This window comes from Agelaius tricolor, unplaced genomic scaffold, assembly GCF_023055355.1.
Source record: "Agelaius tricolor isolate 1412-34295 unplaced genomic scaffold, bAgeTri1.0.p SCAF_5, whole genome shotgun sequence".
Taxonomy (NCBI): domain Eukaryota; kingdom Metazoa; phylum Chordata; class Aves; order Passeriformes; family Icteridae; genus Agelaius; species Agelaius tricolor.
In genome coordinates this window covers 31,358,289-31,374,438 of record NW_027269265.1, presented here as the reverse complement: position 1 = coordinate 31,374,438, position 16,150 = coordinate 31,358,289, and the positions used below count along the sequence as shown (strand labels likewise).

The 16,150-nt window shown below is 40.2% G+C and overlaps 1 protein-coding gene across 5 annotated transcripts in view; it reads right to left on the bottom strand.

The window, feature by feature from the left end:
- LOC139590023 (neuroendocrine protein 7B2-like) overlaps positions 1 to 15,731 on the bottom strand; it is a 42,609-nt gene extending 26,878 nt beyond the window's left edge. Inside the window, exons 1-12 of one of the 5 annotated variants that reach the window (XM_071427025.1) lie at positions 15,365 to 15,731; positions 12,975 to 13,045; positions 12,555 to 12,651; positions 11,794 to 12,044; positions 11,169 to 11,329; positions 10,915 to 11,061; positions 9,828 to 9,902; positions 9,021 to 9,188; positions 7,675 to 7,810; positions 7,241 to 7,349; positions 6,305 to 6,452; positions 3,230 to 5,917 (exon numbers count right to left, since the gene is read on the bottom strand). In XM_071427025.1, coding sequence (XP_071283126.1) covers positions 4,335 to 5,917; positions 6,305 to 6,452; positions 7,241 to 7,349; positions 7,675 to 7,810; positions 9,021 to 9,188; positions 9,828 to 9,902; positions 10,915 to 11,061; positions 11,169 to 11,329; positions 11,794 to 12,044; positions 12,555 to 12,651; positions 12,975 to 13,045; positions 15,365 to 15,493 — 3,075 coding nt within the window. In that variant the 5' untranslated portion in view covers positions 15,494 to 15,731 and the 3' untranslated portion in view covers positions 3,230 to 4,334. Of the gene's footprint in view, positions 1 to 75; positions 309 to 1,121; positions 1,325 to 1,466; positions 5,918 to 6,304; positions 6,453 to 7,240; positions 7,350 to 7,674; positions 7,811 to 9,020; positions 9,189 to 9,827; positions 9,903 to 10,914; positions 11,062 to 11,168; positions 11,330 to 11,793; positions 12,045 to 12,554; positions 12,652 to 12,974; positions 13,046 to 15,364 lie in introns of those variants that run through there. The other 4 variants (XM_071427026.1, XM_071427030.1, XM_071427028.1 and 1 more) reach the window with 4 other exon arrangements.
- Positions 15,732 to 16,150: the final 419 nt, after the last annotated feature.

Genomic DNA, 16,150 nt, shown 5'->3' with positions numbered 1-16,150 from the left:
TGTATCTATAAAAATATTAATTATTACCAAAGCATACTAAAAAAATAATCAGAACTCCAAATAGAAATTAACTACCTTCAATGCTCTGTGGACCAACAAGATTCGTAGCCTGGTGTGCTGGATATTCTACCCGGGGTCTGGCAATGCCCAATTGCTCCATAACCCCATGGAGGAGCCTCTGAATATCTGCTTCAGTAACCCTGTCAGGTGTCCTGGGGCTGTGGCTAAAAGCTGAAGCCAATCCAAATGCCAGCAGAAATACCATGTTGCAAAGCATGGTAGATACCATAGTGGCAGCCACTTTCATCCTGTCAAAAAGAAAGGAGTTCGATTATAAATTATAGTAGGGGGGGAAAGGTCCAATACATGTGGTGGAAATAACACCTGATCCTACTATTGGACTTTACAGTTTACTACCTCAGGTTCTAGGGCACTCCAGCCAGCTGGAAACTGGGTGGGGGGAGCCAGGGAGGGAATAGGGTAGATATGTTCTTCTCTTCTAAAAGAAATATTAAGCAACAAACTGCAATATCAATTTGCTGATTTGCATTTTCCCATAACATTAATTAACAGTCATTGCTAACAAAACGAATCCACTTTTTCATTTCACAAGAATACATCATCCACTCCACCATCCACCCCTCCACCTCCTCCATGTTTACTATGCTATTTATAAAGCTCTGGTCTAAAAGCCAAGAACTCTTCATTCCAGGAATTGTGTTTTCCAGGCTCTCTTCTTTCATTGCCTGGAAAATCAATAATTAGCCGAACAACCTGGATGTAATTTGTTTACACCTTAAGACAAAAGGCTTCCGATGTCGTATGCATCGTCTTTCCCAGCTGAAGCAAATATGTTTGTTTCCTTGAATCTCTTTCACTAAATGGCAGCACAGTGTAGTTTAATTAGGAAAAAAACCACCAAAAACAAAACCAACAACAAAAAAAGCCCACAACAAGCAAGTACCGCTTACGGTCCTACGAGAGGCTGAATTTTAATCAGAATGCTTGTTTTCTTAAAGCTCCTTTCCCCGTCGCATCAGAGTCTAAGTGAAATGCATCACTTCCAGTCCCCTGGATAAACAAACCCCCCGAGTTCCCCTTTGATTCCTTAACACACGCACAGCTGCCTGATTTCTTCACGCCAGACGTTTCAAAGATGCTTCCGTGCTCCAGCCTCCGGCGCAAGGCACCTGGGAACGTTTTTGAGGCAAAAATGGCTGAAAACCCCAAAGCTGGGAATATTCCCCGCTACGCCTGTGCGCGGCTCCCCCGCCGCACCAGGCTCCTCCCGCAGCCCTCCCGCTCCCTCGGCCGCTGCGGGGGGAAGATCCGCTTTCCACAGAGCATCCCCGCTGACCGCCCGCACCGCCGCGCCCCGCACAGCCGGGCCGTGCTCCCCTCCCTCTCCCGGCCCCCGGGCGGCTCGGTAGCAGCTCGGAGCCGCAGGACCGGAGCGCCCCGCTCACCTCCCGCTCCCAGCGCGGCTCTGCGGGGGCGGCGGCTCCGCGGCCGCGCATCCTCCGTGCGCAGCCACGGCCGGGAGGGAGCTGCCCGCGGGTGCCGCCGCCACCGAGCGCTCCATTGTCCCACAGAGACACAAAGCTCGGAGGGGAATTAAAAACCTCTCTTTTTAACCTAACAGTCTAAAAAGGAAACGGAAGGGTTTTGATGCATTAATGGTGACAGAAATAAGATACTGCATATTCCCGGGAGAGTATCCATCTTCCTGCTGTGATTTCTGTCTCTAGAATAATACGATCAGTGGTTTACTTACAAGGTGATAGTGTTACCTAACTGCAGGTTTACAGGGCAGCAACACAGCAACCATCTCCAAGGACTTGGAGGTAAATTGCTCCAGATTAAGCAAATGTAGACACATCATCCAGAGCGGAGATTACCAAGAAGATAACTACGAAAGTATCTTACTAAATGCAGTCTCTCATCTAACACAGCTTGGCAAAACGGTAGCTTCTAAAGGTTGTTTTATGTATCACACCTTCACTGTTACTGAGGGGAATGTATCACATCCCAGTTTAGTATAGCTATCCACAGAAAAACTCTGAATTACACCCCATAAACCACAACATTCCATGGACTACACTTGCACGTGCTGATTTTTTTGGTTTTTTGTTTTTTTTTTTGGCTGGTCTCTGGTACATTATGCAAGGTGTAACTTGCAGGATTTGGCAGTAGGGACTTCCAGTTGGCATCTAGTTGCTTTCTGCAAAACATAATCAACTTTATATAAAGGGCTGTATGTCCAAACTGTTCTGCAAAACTTCTAAAACCAGAATTTAAACTTTAAGATTTTTTTTTTCTGCTACAGCTTTCTTTGTCAGGGCCCTACCAAATTCCCCCTAAGCCAAGTTTAGATGTTTCAAGACTAACTTGCATGGATGATCAAAAGTAGCTTACTGCACCACATAGGATAATATTAATATGTACCAAATATTTTGAATGCTAATGCAGCTTTGACAATCGCAAGTCTTAGTCTTTTAAACAAAAATCAGTGTGACACCTCACTATTACAGGAGGCAGACCTCATTTTCTTCCTGACACTGCCTTTAACTCCTTCTGTCCTATTTCCAGCTCCTACCTCCTTGCCATGACAGCTGGAAGTTGTTTTGCTGATCCTTACTTGCCTCAGTGAGATGATTCAAAACATGGTGCTCCGGTGCCTGCTCAGCCTATTGAGGGATCTGCCAGCACCAGCTAAAGGCACGGGGTAGGGAGGAGCATGTTGCCAAGAGAAGCAGCCTCCTCTTTGGATGGTGGTGAGCTGCCTTATTCACTCCTTCATGAAACTGAAGCTTCCCACTCTTAAGCACACCACCAAGCAATCTGGTTAAGATCTTTGCATGGCTGGCTGCCTGGTATTAGATTTAACAGCAATGTAGCAAGAGTGAGGCAGGAGTTTGCCACAGATTGAGCTGACCCAATTCAACTTGCAGGTTGGTGGATACATGGGGAAGGAGACAGGGAAAAGAACTTTTCTTTTGACTATTTTGACTAACATATCCTTTTAAGAAGCTCAGAAAACCACTGCTGATAAGCTATGCTGCATCATGTCTTTTGCTAGTTGTGAGAATTACCAATACGTAGCTAAGATGAACAAAAAGGACAGCCAGAACAGATTTACTTCTGACTTCAGTATTAACAGACTTACTAATTTTGGTGTCTGCATATAACAGCATAATTGAACTTTCCAAGTCATTATAGAAGAACAAGCTCAGAGAAGGGAAAAAACAATGGTTTTATTAAAACCAAAAGTATCCAGTGCTTCAGCTCTAACATTTTGCCAATAAGCAATTCACACATATAAAAAGCTAATGAACAGTTTCAAGTGTTTACTCAAATAATTTTACAACTGATGACAGACAAACAGTTTTCATTCCAAAAGATGTAAACATTTGCTCGTGCAAATCAACCTTTAACACACTATGGCTTCTTACATTCGTCTCTTGCAACACTTTCAGCATCTAAACTTGGCTTCTGCACCACTTAGTTAACATAATTCTACAGCTCTAAAAATAAGTTAAAACTCCCCTCTCATATTAAGATAAAACATTTTATTATTCATAACTGAAAATACTTGGTACCTACTGCAGAACACAACACTGGATTAAGTTTTAAGACTTTTCAATTCTTGAATAAACTGCACATTTGTTTTCCACATGTTCTAATAATTCTCCAGTGTGTGTGCACGCATGGATTGCATTTTGACATTTACCTACTAAACAAGTAAAATACGCTCTCAATTTACTCCAACCAAAAAAAAACCCCAAAAAAACCACATTGTGTCAAAACAAATAGAGCTCACATGAGGTCCAACTTAGTAGTATCAAGGGGTGCTACAATACACTTAAAACTAAAAAAAGTACATAAATTTAACTACTAATACTCAGCATCAAAACACTTCCTTTTATATGTCTGTTTAATTTGTTTTAAATATTTGAGAAATTGTTTTTGAACTTGATACTTAATCTAAATACTGCAGGAAGTTTTGGAAGATGCAGCATATTTTTAGATGCTGAGATAATCAAAACCTGAGATCTAACACAAACATTTGTGTTAGATTATTTACAGACTAACAGATTATTTTTGTTTTAGAAGTCAAATTCATTTAGTTGAACTTACTAGCATTTACAGAAGTTTCAGTAAATGAAGAAAACCTCAACATGAAACAAATTGCTATTTGTACATCTTCACAACTCATTCATTTAAAACAGATGAAGTATTACAAATAAAAAGAACTAGGAAAATAACATACAGATTTAGATTTTTCCAAAGGTTAACCAAGTTTCAAAGAACCCATTTAGCCATCATATTTGATCTTATAAGTCTACTGGCTTTGCAGTTGGTAGCAGTTTTACTTCAGATATTGGATTCTTTGGAGAGCCTCTGTAACGAACTCTTTCTTTTCCTGAAGCACTTCTTGCAATCACAGATTTTTCTGGGACAGCACCTGGAACACTTATATTTGCATTAACTTTCAAACTGGATTTAACCATTTCATGATTGGTTAGATCTTCTAGAACAGACTTTGATGGATGAACAGTTGCTTTTTGTTCATGGATTCCAACAGTTCTGACAGAAACATCAGGCTTGGCTGATGGATTTAATGGCCTGTAACATGATTTAGATGCTAAGTCTAGCTGCTTACAAGCTACAGAAACTTGGTCACGTGTGCTTTCACTCCTGCGTGGCAAAAGCATGGAATTCTTTGAGGGCTTTGCTGTGCAGGGGAATAAGGCAGAATCATAGCTCAAAGATTTAACAAGTGGTGAACCAACATCACTTGACTTAACCGTGTGAGAGCTTACAGATTGTCTGTTAGCCTCCAAAAGGGAATTAATTCTTCTTACAGACTGTCTAACTGGAGTACGTTGAAATTTCAGGGGCGGATTTGTTTTGCTTGCAGAATTTGGATCATGTAATGAAAGCTGGTTGAACCACTGTATGTGGTCAGAAACCTTCCCATGGTCAGAAACAGTTGATGTTTTAGTTAAAACTTTACCTGAATTTTCAGCTTTCAAGTATTGGTTACTCATTTCTTTTTGAGATTTAGGCAACTGTGAAGTAGGCAGCTGTCCTGCCAAAGAAGGTTTAGGAGTACCCTCTTCCAAATTACAGCACTTTACTGTACAGTTTTCAGCTGTTTCTGAGTGTATTAATTCTATTTCCTCTTTTCTTCCAGGGAAATCTGATTTGTGTAAGTCATCTTTTGTTGAACTGTTCTCAACAGTAAACTTATCTTCCTTGGCTAGTACTTGAGGCATAGGAAGTTCTTTTACTTTATCTGGTTTTGGGAACTGAAGTTCAATCTCAATAGAAGTTTTGAAGTGTTTTTTCTCCAAAACGTCAATTTCCTCTTTTTTTAATTGCTGTTTATCAGCAGCAGAAGATGGATTAAATGGGTGCAACAGCTCTCTGGATTTTACATTTGCTAGATTTTCAGAAATTTCTTCCACTAACAATTCTTTTGCAGAACTGAGCCCTGAGGGACATGGAGTTTCATTTAATATTTCACTTGCTACAACTGAGAGGGATGATTTCTTATCACCTATCAAATTGTGAAGAATACTCCCAGATGCAGAGAAGGCTTGCTTAACTTTCAGTAATGTTTCTGTAGTTGAATTACTTTCATCTTCACACAGCACAAGTTCCAAGTTGTTGTCTTCTTTGCTTACAGTTGCAGATTTGAATTCATCTGGAATGACTGGTGGCTTTCCAAATATCAAAACAGATTCTGAAGAGCTGGCTCCCATTTCAGAGTGTCCAGGCAGAATTTGCTCATTCTTGCTGATCACCTGAGAATCCGTAAGAGCAGGACTATTCCATGACATTCGGTGAACTACTTTATTGTGACATTTTGGAGTTAGCAAGTTTTCTTCTGACTTGCTTACATTCCTTGAACCTTAAAATAAATACCACAGTGTTTAGGAATAATTTAGGGTCATTTTAATAACTATAGACAAAATTCTTACTGAAAAATAATTAGCAAAGCAGCACTGAATTTAAAGATGTTATTATGCCCTTAAACTTCAGAAATGTAAAAAAAGGTTATATTAAATGAAATAGTGCATCCCCTCTGGTTTAATTAAGAGAGCTACTAAAATACATTAGAAACACAAGCTTGTTCTAAATCAATTATTTTTCCCAAGCAGCCATTAACATATAAGTCACTTTTGACTTAGCTAGAAGCATACTTTTAATCCAACTGCTTTTATACTTTTATCCATAAAGTTGCTTTTGCAAAGTAAAAATAGTTTTCCCCATCTAATATATTTGGTTAGGCAATCACCTTTCTTAGGGAATTTTTCATTGACATATGGGCTGAAGAGTACATCTCTTCTTGCACATTCAGTTCTGCTTTCCAAACCTTGCTGACTTGCAAGACGCCTTCCAATATTTTCTGATCTATTGCCCGCTGCACATCCTGATACAATATTCTTGAACAAACAGAAAGTGTTAATTGCTTTATAGAAACTTGTAATTTGGAATCTCATTTACAGACGAAACTTCAGGAAAGCGCTACACAAATCAGCCACAGCAGGCTTTTCTTGGCCATACTTCCTCTCTGCAGACCTTGGAGGGGAACAGCCTCCCTGCAGTCAGGCAGACTCAATCACACTGTGAACAGAGTGAATGAGCACAAGCTCTGCCAGGTCAGACACTCAGAACTCTGAGACACACTGATCACAAGCGTGGTGGGTTGATCCCAACAAGCAGGCAAGCTCCCATCCAGCCACATGCTCATTTTCCCCATTCCCCAACAGGATGAGAGAAAGAATTGGAAAGATGAAAAGGGACACACAAACACCACACACAAAAAAACCCAAACCCACACAGGATGCAAAGGTCATCACTTACAACAGTCAGGCCAGTTCTCAGTAAGCCTCTGAGCAGCGGCTACTTTCCACAAATTATCCCCATCCCATTTTTACTGGCGAGCTTAATATTACATGGCAAGGATTGCTCCTTGGTCAATTCAGGGCAGCTGCTCCCTCCCTCAGTGTCTTGCCCCAGTCAAACACAGTACAAGCGCCAGTCAAACACAGTACAAGCCGATCTGTTACTGCTATGCAAATAAACCTCAAGCTTCTTGTACTTGAGAGCAAGCAGGTTCAATTAACACTGGGATCCCTCCATTACTAAATACATCCTTCCTGCTCCTGAAAAGCAATGCCCCAAACTGTGAATTAAAATCTACAGTCTAATGAGACGACTGGGTACTTACCACTTCTCTGTTGCTTTTCCCCAAACCAAATTTCAAGCGTAAAGACCTACGAACCATTTCTTTTCGGCTTATTTTTGGAGAAAAACAACCTGTCTTTCCTGATTCAGCCCTGGAGGGACACAAGGGAAGAAGGGACATAAACTCTTTAGGAGGAAAAAGAAAACACCCTAACATTTATTCACAGTTATTTCCTTCTGTTTTACTTATTTTATTGCCTTCTTGCCCACCTTTCTTTAATAGGCACAGAAAGCTACAATACCAGATCTTATTTTATTTTGAGCTCAATTTCACAACATCAGAAGATCTAGTGGTTATAAGACTACTATAAAAATTTACCAAAACCAGTATTTTTAGAGACAGATTGAGGTCATTATTCAAGGGGTATAGACACACCTTTCCAATTTATCTTTAGGTTTTGAGAGTTAATTAATTACCTGTATAGTTTTTTGCTTGCAAGTCTTTTACTTCTTCTAGTCCCTGTACTGGACACATGATTTTCACCCATGCTTGAAGGAGACAGTGAGGTTTGTGATGACTCAAGACACACACAAGGACTTGCTTCAAACTGAACTACAGGGACAAAATTGTATTTATATGAACTTAAAATAGTCACATTTTTTTCAGATAAAGACTTACAAGTTAACACAATAAAGAACAGGTTTTTAAACAGGACAATTTTTTTGCTTATTTTGTAGAGTGCTGGCTTGAAATTACTTGCATTTCCACCTTAAAATTAAACAAAGCTGTTGCTTGTAGCATCCATAAAAGTGGCTGGAATGCAATTAATTGCAGGCTACAGATATCACTACCTCAAATAAGTTTCCACACTATTATCATCAGATCAATTCCTCAAATTTAAGAGCTCACAAAGAAAAATTAGACTTAGCCTCATTATTATTTGAGGTGTGCTTTTTTTTTTTTTTTTAACACACCTAGCCAGAACAGCTGAAGCAACAATGAAGAAAAGAATTGGTTTTTTCTACTACCGGACATTTTATGAAACTCCTGCATCACTGCTATCTTATAAAATGTCATTGCTTTTGTTTGTTTATCCATAGAAACATGGAGAACATGAAATGATTTAATAAGAAAAGCACTAAGCTTTACAACACTCATTGGAGGGGGGGAAATCAAGCAAAACAGCCAATCTAGAAATATCTTCCACTCTAACTTCAGTTGGCAGAACTTTAAAGAATGAAATAAAATAAAACAGGATTCTCAGAATAGCCTGATTGTTGAAAGCACTCTAGTAGAATAAAGTAGTACTAAAGCATTGTCAAACAAAAGCAAAATTTTCTCTAGAGTTTTGAGATGTAGCATCTAGAGGAAAAACAAGAGGTGATAGGACACAATAAAGAAGCTTTATAAAAGCAACAATTACATTTCTCATAGAGCTAGGATCAGCTGTTTAAGCATTTAGGAGACAAAAGGCTACAACTTCCAAAAGGTTGGAAGCATAGGCAGTCTTCATGGATTTGTGCACCAAGAAAGAAAAGTATATCCTGAGTGATGATAGAGAGTAAAAAAGGTAAAAGGGCATCAGGATCGCAAGTATGAGAGATTAACAGAACAAAAACACAAGCAAGAGAATTTGGCTTTCGCTCAGTCCATGTAACATGACTTACCAATGAACATACACTATTTACCAAGATGGGGAAGTAGTGCAAGGAATACTTCAGCAATGAGCATCAATGACTAACAAGAACAAACGGCTCCACTCTTAAGTTAAGAGCCACCAACAGTCACTTCAAGCAGCAATGAAAAAGTAACAGCACTGTACCTGATGCTGGTGTTGAGCTGCTGTTAAATATGCTACTTGGTAAAAACTCAAATGCAAAATTGTGCTTAAAAGAGCGTCTCTTCTTGCTGGACAAGCCCTGAGAGCAATCAGTTGGAAGTTTCCTCTTGGTACTTGGAGTAAGAACCACCGGAGTCGCTGATGAAAGGACTGAAATTAAGAAAATCAAATTTGCAGTAATAGCTTAAAAGTTGGAGAGTTTAGTAAATAGTTATTTTGGGTTTTTTTAACTTTGAAAAAAGCTTAGCCAAAGTGCATGCATTTTGAACATGCAAAGCAATCAGTATAGCTTAGGGTTGGATTTTTTATTTTGTTGGGTTTTTTGCAAGTTTAGGGTACCAGACAGGAAAATCCAAACCCACAGATCAATAAAACAGTATAGGCATTAGGAAGAAGTAAATGTATAGTCATCTGCCGAAAGCTTCAGAGACAGTAAGTGTGAAAGAATTTTAGTCCTGGCAGATTCATTCCAGGGATGATAAAGTGCTGCACTACTGCACTGAGGCTGTAGTGGTTTATTAGCTAAAAAGCACAATTTTGGTTGGGTAATCCCCACAGAGCTAAACCACACAGCCCACTACTGCAGTGATTGTAGCTGCTCCAAGAATTAATGTAGTAAATGCAGTATCCTCAATAAATAGGTAACTATATTCCATCTTAAACAATTTAAATTTAATCACTTGCCTTCAACTAAGTTCTAATTCTTTAGTTAAAATATTATTGAATATAGTTAACAAATCCAGAAGATACTGCATGGGCTTTACTCAGTACAAATACACCAGTACCTACCGCTGCTGTCTTGTTGAGGTGTAGTGGAGGGGGTTCTGTTAGATTTAAATTTATTCAATGCTCCACTAACAATATCTGAAATGCAAGACACACCGAGCAATCAAATTTAAATGTGAAGCCTGTCTTGCTCTATTTTCAACTCATGCCTAACTCGTATTTTTTTTAGGGAGAAAGTAAATCAGTTTAAATGTTGTTTTATGTACAGAATATCATAACCCAGATCTTCCCACCAACATAGTTTTTATTGCTTTCACAATAGCTGAAAAATCTATTTTCCTTAAAATAAAAATTATTTAAAAAGAACCAAACAAAAAACCCAACAAACAAACAAACAGAGCAGAGAAGTACAAGACACAAAAAAACCATGCCATGGTGTAACATACAGTCATACAGTCTTAATTTCAACTACTGTCAGGTTACATGAGCTAAATAAATACTTATGTTTTTACAGCAATACATAAAAGATCCCTTTCCAGTGGATTTGAATGAAGTCAAGCATACATGTTCTGTAGTATTTCCTCTAAGAGAGTGCAGAACTAAGAATGGACCATTTGATTGCCCATATTTAGCAAAAAACCCAACTCAGCCCTGTTGAAAGCTGAAAAATCCTCACCCAAAATTCCAGATCCATGATACCAGAGCACACAGTATCCAACAATACCCAATTCAGATTTACACTTCAAAACATAAATTAGCTACTCTAATTCAAAACACATTTGCCATTTGCATCCCTAATTTCTCATGACCAGACTTCTCTAAGTCTACATTAAAGTACCATTTCAAAATTAGCAACAACAACAAACCAACCCTATAGCCTTCTGCAACAGGATCTGAAGTTGACTCAACAAAAAGCCAAAATATTAATTTGGCTATACCAATCCAAAATAGCTTCTTTAGTGGACAACAGAAGAAAACTGAGCAAATACACAATTATGTGATTACTGAAGTCCTATGTACATTTTTCAAATCAAACCCAACCAGTTTTGAAGACATCTGTTCTGCTTGTGGAAGAAGCAAGTGCTTAGGGTCAGACTACCTGAAATCTAAATTCTGTTTTTGCTTTGCAAGGTTCACAAAACATACCTACCCCCAACACTTCGGTGCCTCCTCCTCTTACGTTCACTGGGAGATTCATTTTCACTGTCTTCGTGCCCCCACAGTGAGGGAGTAGATTGAAAGACATCAACACCCAGCATTGAAGGAATCTTTTCCAAGATAAATTCTGGTACTTGTCCTGGAATAGTTAAGAAATACTTTTTTTAACGATTCTTAAAAGCTGAAAAGAAAAGCTGCACACAGGTTGGTGCACTGAGACACGTTGAGAAGCATTTATCATCTTACCGATTTCCGCCGCATGGTCAATAAGCGTTTCCACAACAGCAGCTTGCAAGCGAATTTTTTTTTCTGTACTAGTGGACATCTTTTCATTTTCATTCGAGTGCAAGAGGTTGGGAGCAAAAATCACTGCCAGATTACTGCTATCCATTCTGTTTTCATTGGATCTTAACAAGAAAACGTTTTTTAAATTCAAATTATTAGATAATATAAACAGTGGAGAAAGAAAAGACCAAATAAGACAAATGCAGTTAAAAAAATAGACTCATTCACTGGAGTGCTTATACAAGATTAATGCATAGATATATGTCTTCCAAGCCAGATAATTGAACAACTACGTTACTGAAATCAAGAAGTTATAGATTCCTCTCAATTTTCGGGAATGCAAGGTATCAAATTATGGTAATTCTGCTGAACAAAGTTTGAATAAAGTCAAGTCTCCAGTTAATTAAGTTTTCATAAAGAAAACTTTGGATTTATGAAATAAAAGACTATGACTGAATTAAGTAAATATCTGCACATATGAAAGTTTAAAATGGCAAACCACTGACAGAAGGTTACAGCACTTGCCTGGACAGAGATGCAGTTAAGGGAATTCAGAGATGTTTACAAGCACAGCCTTGACACTGACCTTAAGGACACAGTTCTCAGAAAGTTGAAAAAGTATCTCAAAGCTGCAATTGTTCTGTCAGCCATCAAACAGGAGAGCAACACGGTTGCAGTTTTCTTCTCATTTCCAAGCTGCTGAGCTTTGAATAGGCCTTCCTGCAGGTGAGGTGGAAGGATGGGTTCTGGCAGCTCTCTAAAGAACTGTTTGAGAAGCCCTGCAACATCACATGGCAGTGCAGCTGAGAGGCAGTTTTCACCTTGATCCAGTTTGCTCTGAAATTTTCCATAAGAAACATGATTTAAAGTCTTCAGCATATTGTCAGATTTCTAAATTTGAGCAGTAATGCTCTAGAGCCCTTGTCACAACAGACATATCTTCCACACTGTTAGTTTCAGCTTTCCCATGTTTTACTCAACTACATTATGGACGATGAGACACAGGCAAGGTTGTCAGATCATATGTATTAATTTAGAGGCATCCCATCTTCCCTCCACCAGGAGAACATTGCTAAACAAATATCCTCATATCATCCAGTGTGCACAAATTCTAATGAGTTTGTTCGGTGCCAAACTATTCTCATCACCTGGAAGGCAAAATATTTAAAAGACAAAAAAAGGCAAAGCCTGCCTTTTGGCAGATCTCCTATCATTTCTAAAGCAGGCAATGTTACCAATCTACTTCCAGTATTAGAACTTGAATATGACTGAAAAGAGTCCAAAAATTAGAACATGCCCAAGTGAAAATGCAGTTTATTAAGAAAAAAGAGCAGCTTTAGAGAATACCTTCAAAGCTTTTAAGCGAACAAGAGATCCAGACTTTCTGAAGAGTCCCTCAGTATTAACATGTTCTTCCAAATATTCACATGTATCAACGAGAAAGCTGAGAAAAGAACAGTAACAGTTTTGATGCTCAGAATAAAGCCTGGGGTTTTTCCACAAAAACTATTTCATCATTTTTTGTTAAACTTAGTATATAGAATAATTTCCCCAAATGACAAGAGTACAAAGAAATACAACTGTGTAAGAGCTCTGAATTCCCTGTCTAACTTCTGCATCCCTCCTTTTCCATGTGGAACTATTCTTATAACCCCCAGAAGCTCTAGCAGGCATGGAACAAATATTACATTCCTTCTTCTGACAAGGGTTCAATACCATAAAGAGAGCGAAATAAGCACAAAATCTAAAAATACATTGTTATTTTACCTTGGAATATAACCATATTCTGGCACAAGTGATTGTGGCAACGCATGAAAAGATATTCCAAAGATTTTACCCTGAAATACAAAATTCAAATAATGTCATTCAAAAGTTGAAATAATTATCAACCACATGTTGCAAAGAAGCACACATTGCACAAGTAGACATAAGGGCAGTTAAGACAAAAAACAAACTCTTTCAGATAAGACAGACAAAAGGTATTGTCTGGAAAAGCACTGTCATCTCCAGAGATCCAAAACTGATTCTAGTGGCAGGTAACACCCTAGATGATTGTGAAAGAGTAGAAAGCTTTTCTGTAGTATGTTTTACACTTCTTATCTTACAATAAATTAGTTTTCCTGTAAGATTCACAAATCAGTAAGGATATTAACCAGATTGCTTGGGAATCTCGCCTTAGTTTTTCAAATTGACTATATCTTATTTTCCTTAAAAATCAACACAAGACAATTAAAATAATTTTTTTTTTAATAAATTTTTCTTCATCTCAGACACTCAAGATTGCTTTTTTAGGAAGGATCCAACTCAACAGAACAATCTAGACAACTGTTCTATACCTCATATTTAGTACTTGTTCTTAAAAATCTGGTCTCTACTGCCTTATAGCAAGACATTAGAGTATGTTACATATTAGAAAATGAGTAAATCTCATCAGTCATTACTGCTGATGTTCACCCACAGCATCAACAACAACTTTATTTGCTTATATCCATGTTTACAGAACATGCAAGCCAGTCCCTCTCCCAACCAGAAGAGGACTGGGATTATGCCCAACTTGTTCTTAGAGCTGAATGCAAACTGTTAGTCATTCATAGCTGAAATTCAACTGCTGTGCATGTCAGGAAAACAGTTAATCAGTAACTAACCCATTAGACCCAATCTAATCTGTCCTACAGAAAACAAACATAACAGAGTCAGGAAAGAGAAGCGACACATCTGTCATTGCGTTCCAGGTTGCAACCAAAGCTACAAAAAGAAAATTAATTCCAAGAGAACATTTTTTCTGAATGTACAAGATTACATACTAGAAAATTCCAGTGGTTTGGAATTCAGCATTTAGAATTCCTAACTGACATGCTTACTTCACTAGGTTTTGTTTGAAGTATCAGAAGTTGTGATTTAATTGCTTCTTAATAAATAATAAAGCTAATAAAATTATGTCTGTTCCCTTGTAACAGAAATAAGACATCCCTTGGCAAAACAAACGTTATTCTGCAGCTTTTCCTACCTTGCTCAGTAGTTAACTACACATTTTCTTCCTTGCATACAATTTAGGCACTACAGACAGCAACAAAGACATCTTTTATCAAGACATACATATATTGCTCACAGTTCTTATTACCTTCCCTTCAAATGGAAAAGGAAAGAAGAGTCTATAACCATGTTTGATACTGACAGGAGAGGGGGAAGAAAACTAATTCTAACTTTACTCTTGCTTTCTCCCTTTCCAAACAACCCACCTCAAGCAAGTCTTCCCAACTTCTTTAGTTTATATTGACCAAGGATTACTGCAGCATTGTGTAATGTCTTCTCAGCCTTACAGAAAGCTCAGTCTGAGGATGTTCAGCTCTGTGCCATACCAGTGGCACAGTGATCTTGCTTAGGACTTGACCATGGTCCACATTTTATAAATTAAAGAGTTTCCCAGAAGATCAATATTCTCTAATGGAACTCAGTGCAGGCATCCATTATAATACGTCAGTTTTAAATAACAGTCATGAGACAGAAAACCCTTCCTTCATCAAATTCAAACCTGATATTTAATGTAATGGGAGAGATTTCATTCCTGGATCACTGGGAAAGTAAGGCAAGAGCTGTCTCCGACAAATTACTTAGTCATGCCTTATACTAAGAAGCCATGCAAATAAAGCTCTTCAAAAAATCCAAAAATCTAAGAAATCAAGTAGAAGACACACAGCTTTTAGAAATATATTCCAAGAAATAATACAATTACTAAGATTTGAATTCCGTGGTGAGTGACATCAGTCACAGTGAAGCACAAAAAGCTCTCGCACGGATCAGAGGCGACCGTGGGTGTTTCAGCGGCCAGCAAGCCCGCGGACAAAAGAGGAACACATCTCCTTCGCCATCTGGCCTGCCAAACTGCCGGGGGCGGGGGCCACTGCCTTCCTGAATCATAACACGGCTCTACAACGGCCACCTGGAACACGCAGCAGGAAAGGGGAAAAAAGCTCTTTTCCCATTACAGGAGGTGATGCCCTGTTGGGGGCTGGCAGGAGCCGCTGCATTACGGGAATGGCACTGCTGCCGGAACCAGCGCTCCCGGGACACGAGCAGCCCCTGAACCCGTGGGAGCTTTGGCTCTGCTCTGCCCGGCCCGGGAAGCGGAGCCCGCGGAGCTCCCCCGCCCCGCTCACCTCCGCCGCTGCAGCTCCCGGCGCCTTGGCCGCCGCCAGGCAGCTTCCGCTCTTCACCTTGATCCCGTACGAAGCCCGGAGCTCCTCCAGCACCGCTAACCGCACCAGCCTCCGCCTCTGCTCCGCCATCCCTGCGCCCCCCCACCCTCTCTCTCCCCAGCCCGGCCCCTCAGACCCCGGCGGGCGCCATAGCAGCCACGCTCACCGCCCAGCTCAAACCCAGCGCGCGGCCCCGCCCGCGCCTCTCATTGGGCCGCTCGCCGTTCGAAATCAGGACCCCGCCGCCCAACGGCCACGCAGGGCTGCCCGCCGCGCCTGCCTCCGTGCGCCGCCTCAGAGCCTACACAGCCAAGGCCCCGCGCGCCGCTCGCCGGCGATCGCGATGGATGCCTAAGGGCCAGGAGGGGCGGGGCAGTGGGTGCGCCCTCAGCCCTCCGTCCCCGCCGAGGCTTCGTTCCTCCGTCCGCACGTCTGCTTCATCCCGCACACGTGCTCGCCCCTTGCCCCCACAAACTCGGCGGTGCCGAGGTTGGGAATGGTTCAGTTGGTTGGTCACTTGGAGACAAGTGTCTCTTTCTCCAAAAATAAGCTTCAAAAACAGCTGGCCACCGCAGTTTGGGGGATAAACTGTAAAGGAAAAGCTGGAAATCTTATTCTTGGTACAGTGTTTTTTTTCTGACTACACAGAAAGACTGCATTTGGACTTCCACCACACCTGATAGCCAGGGAATGTCAGTTATCAGCACCGAGAAAATGTCGAGGTTCTTCCCATCTGCTCCCGTCAAT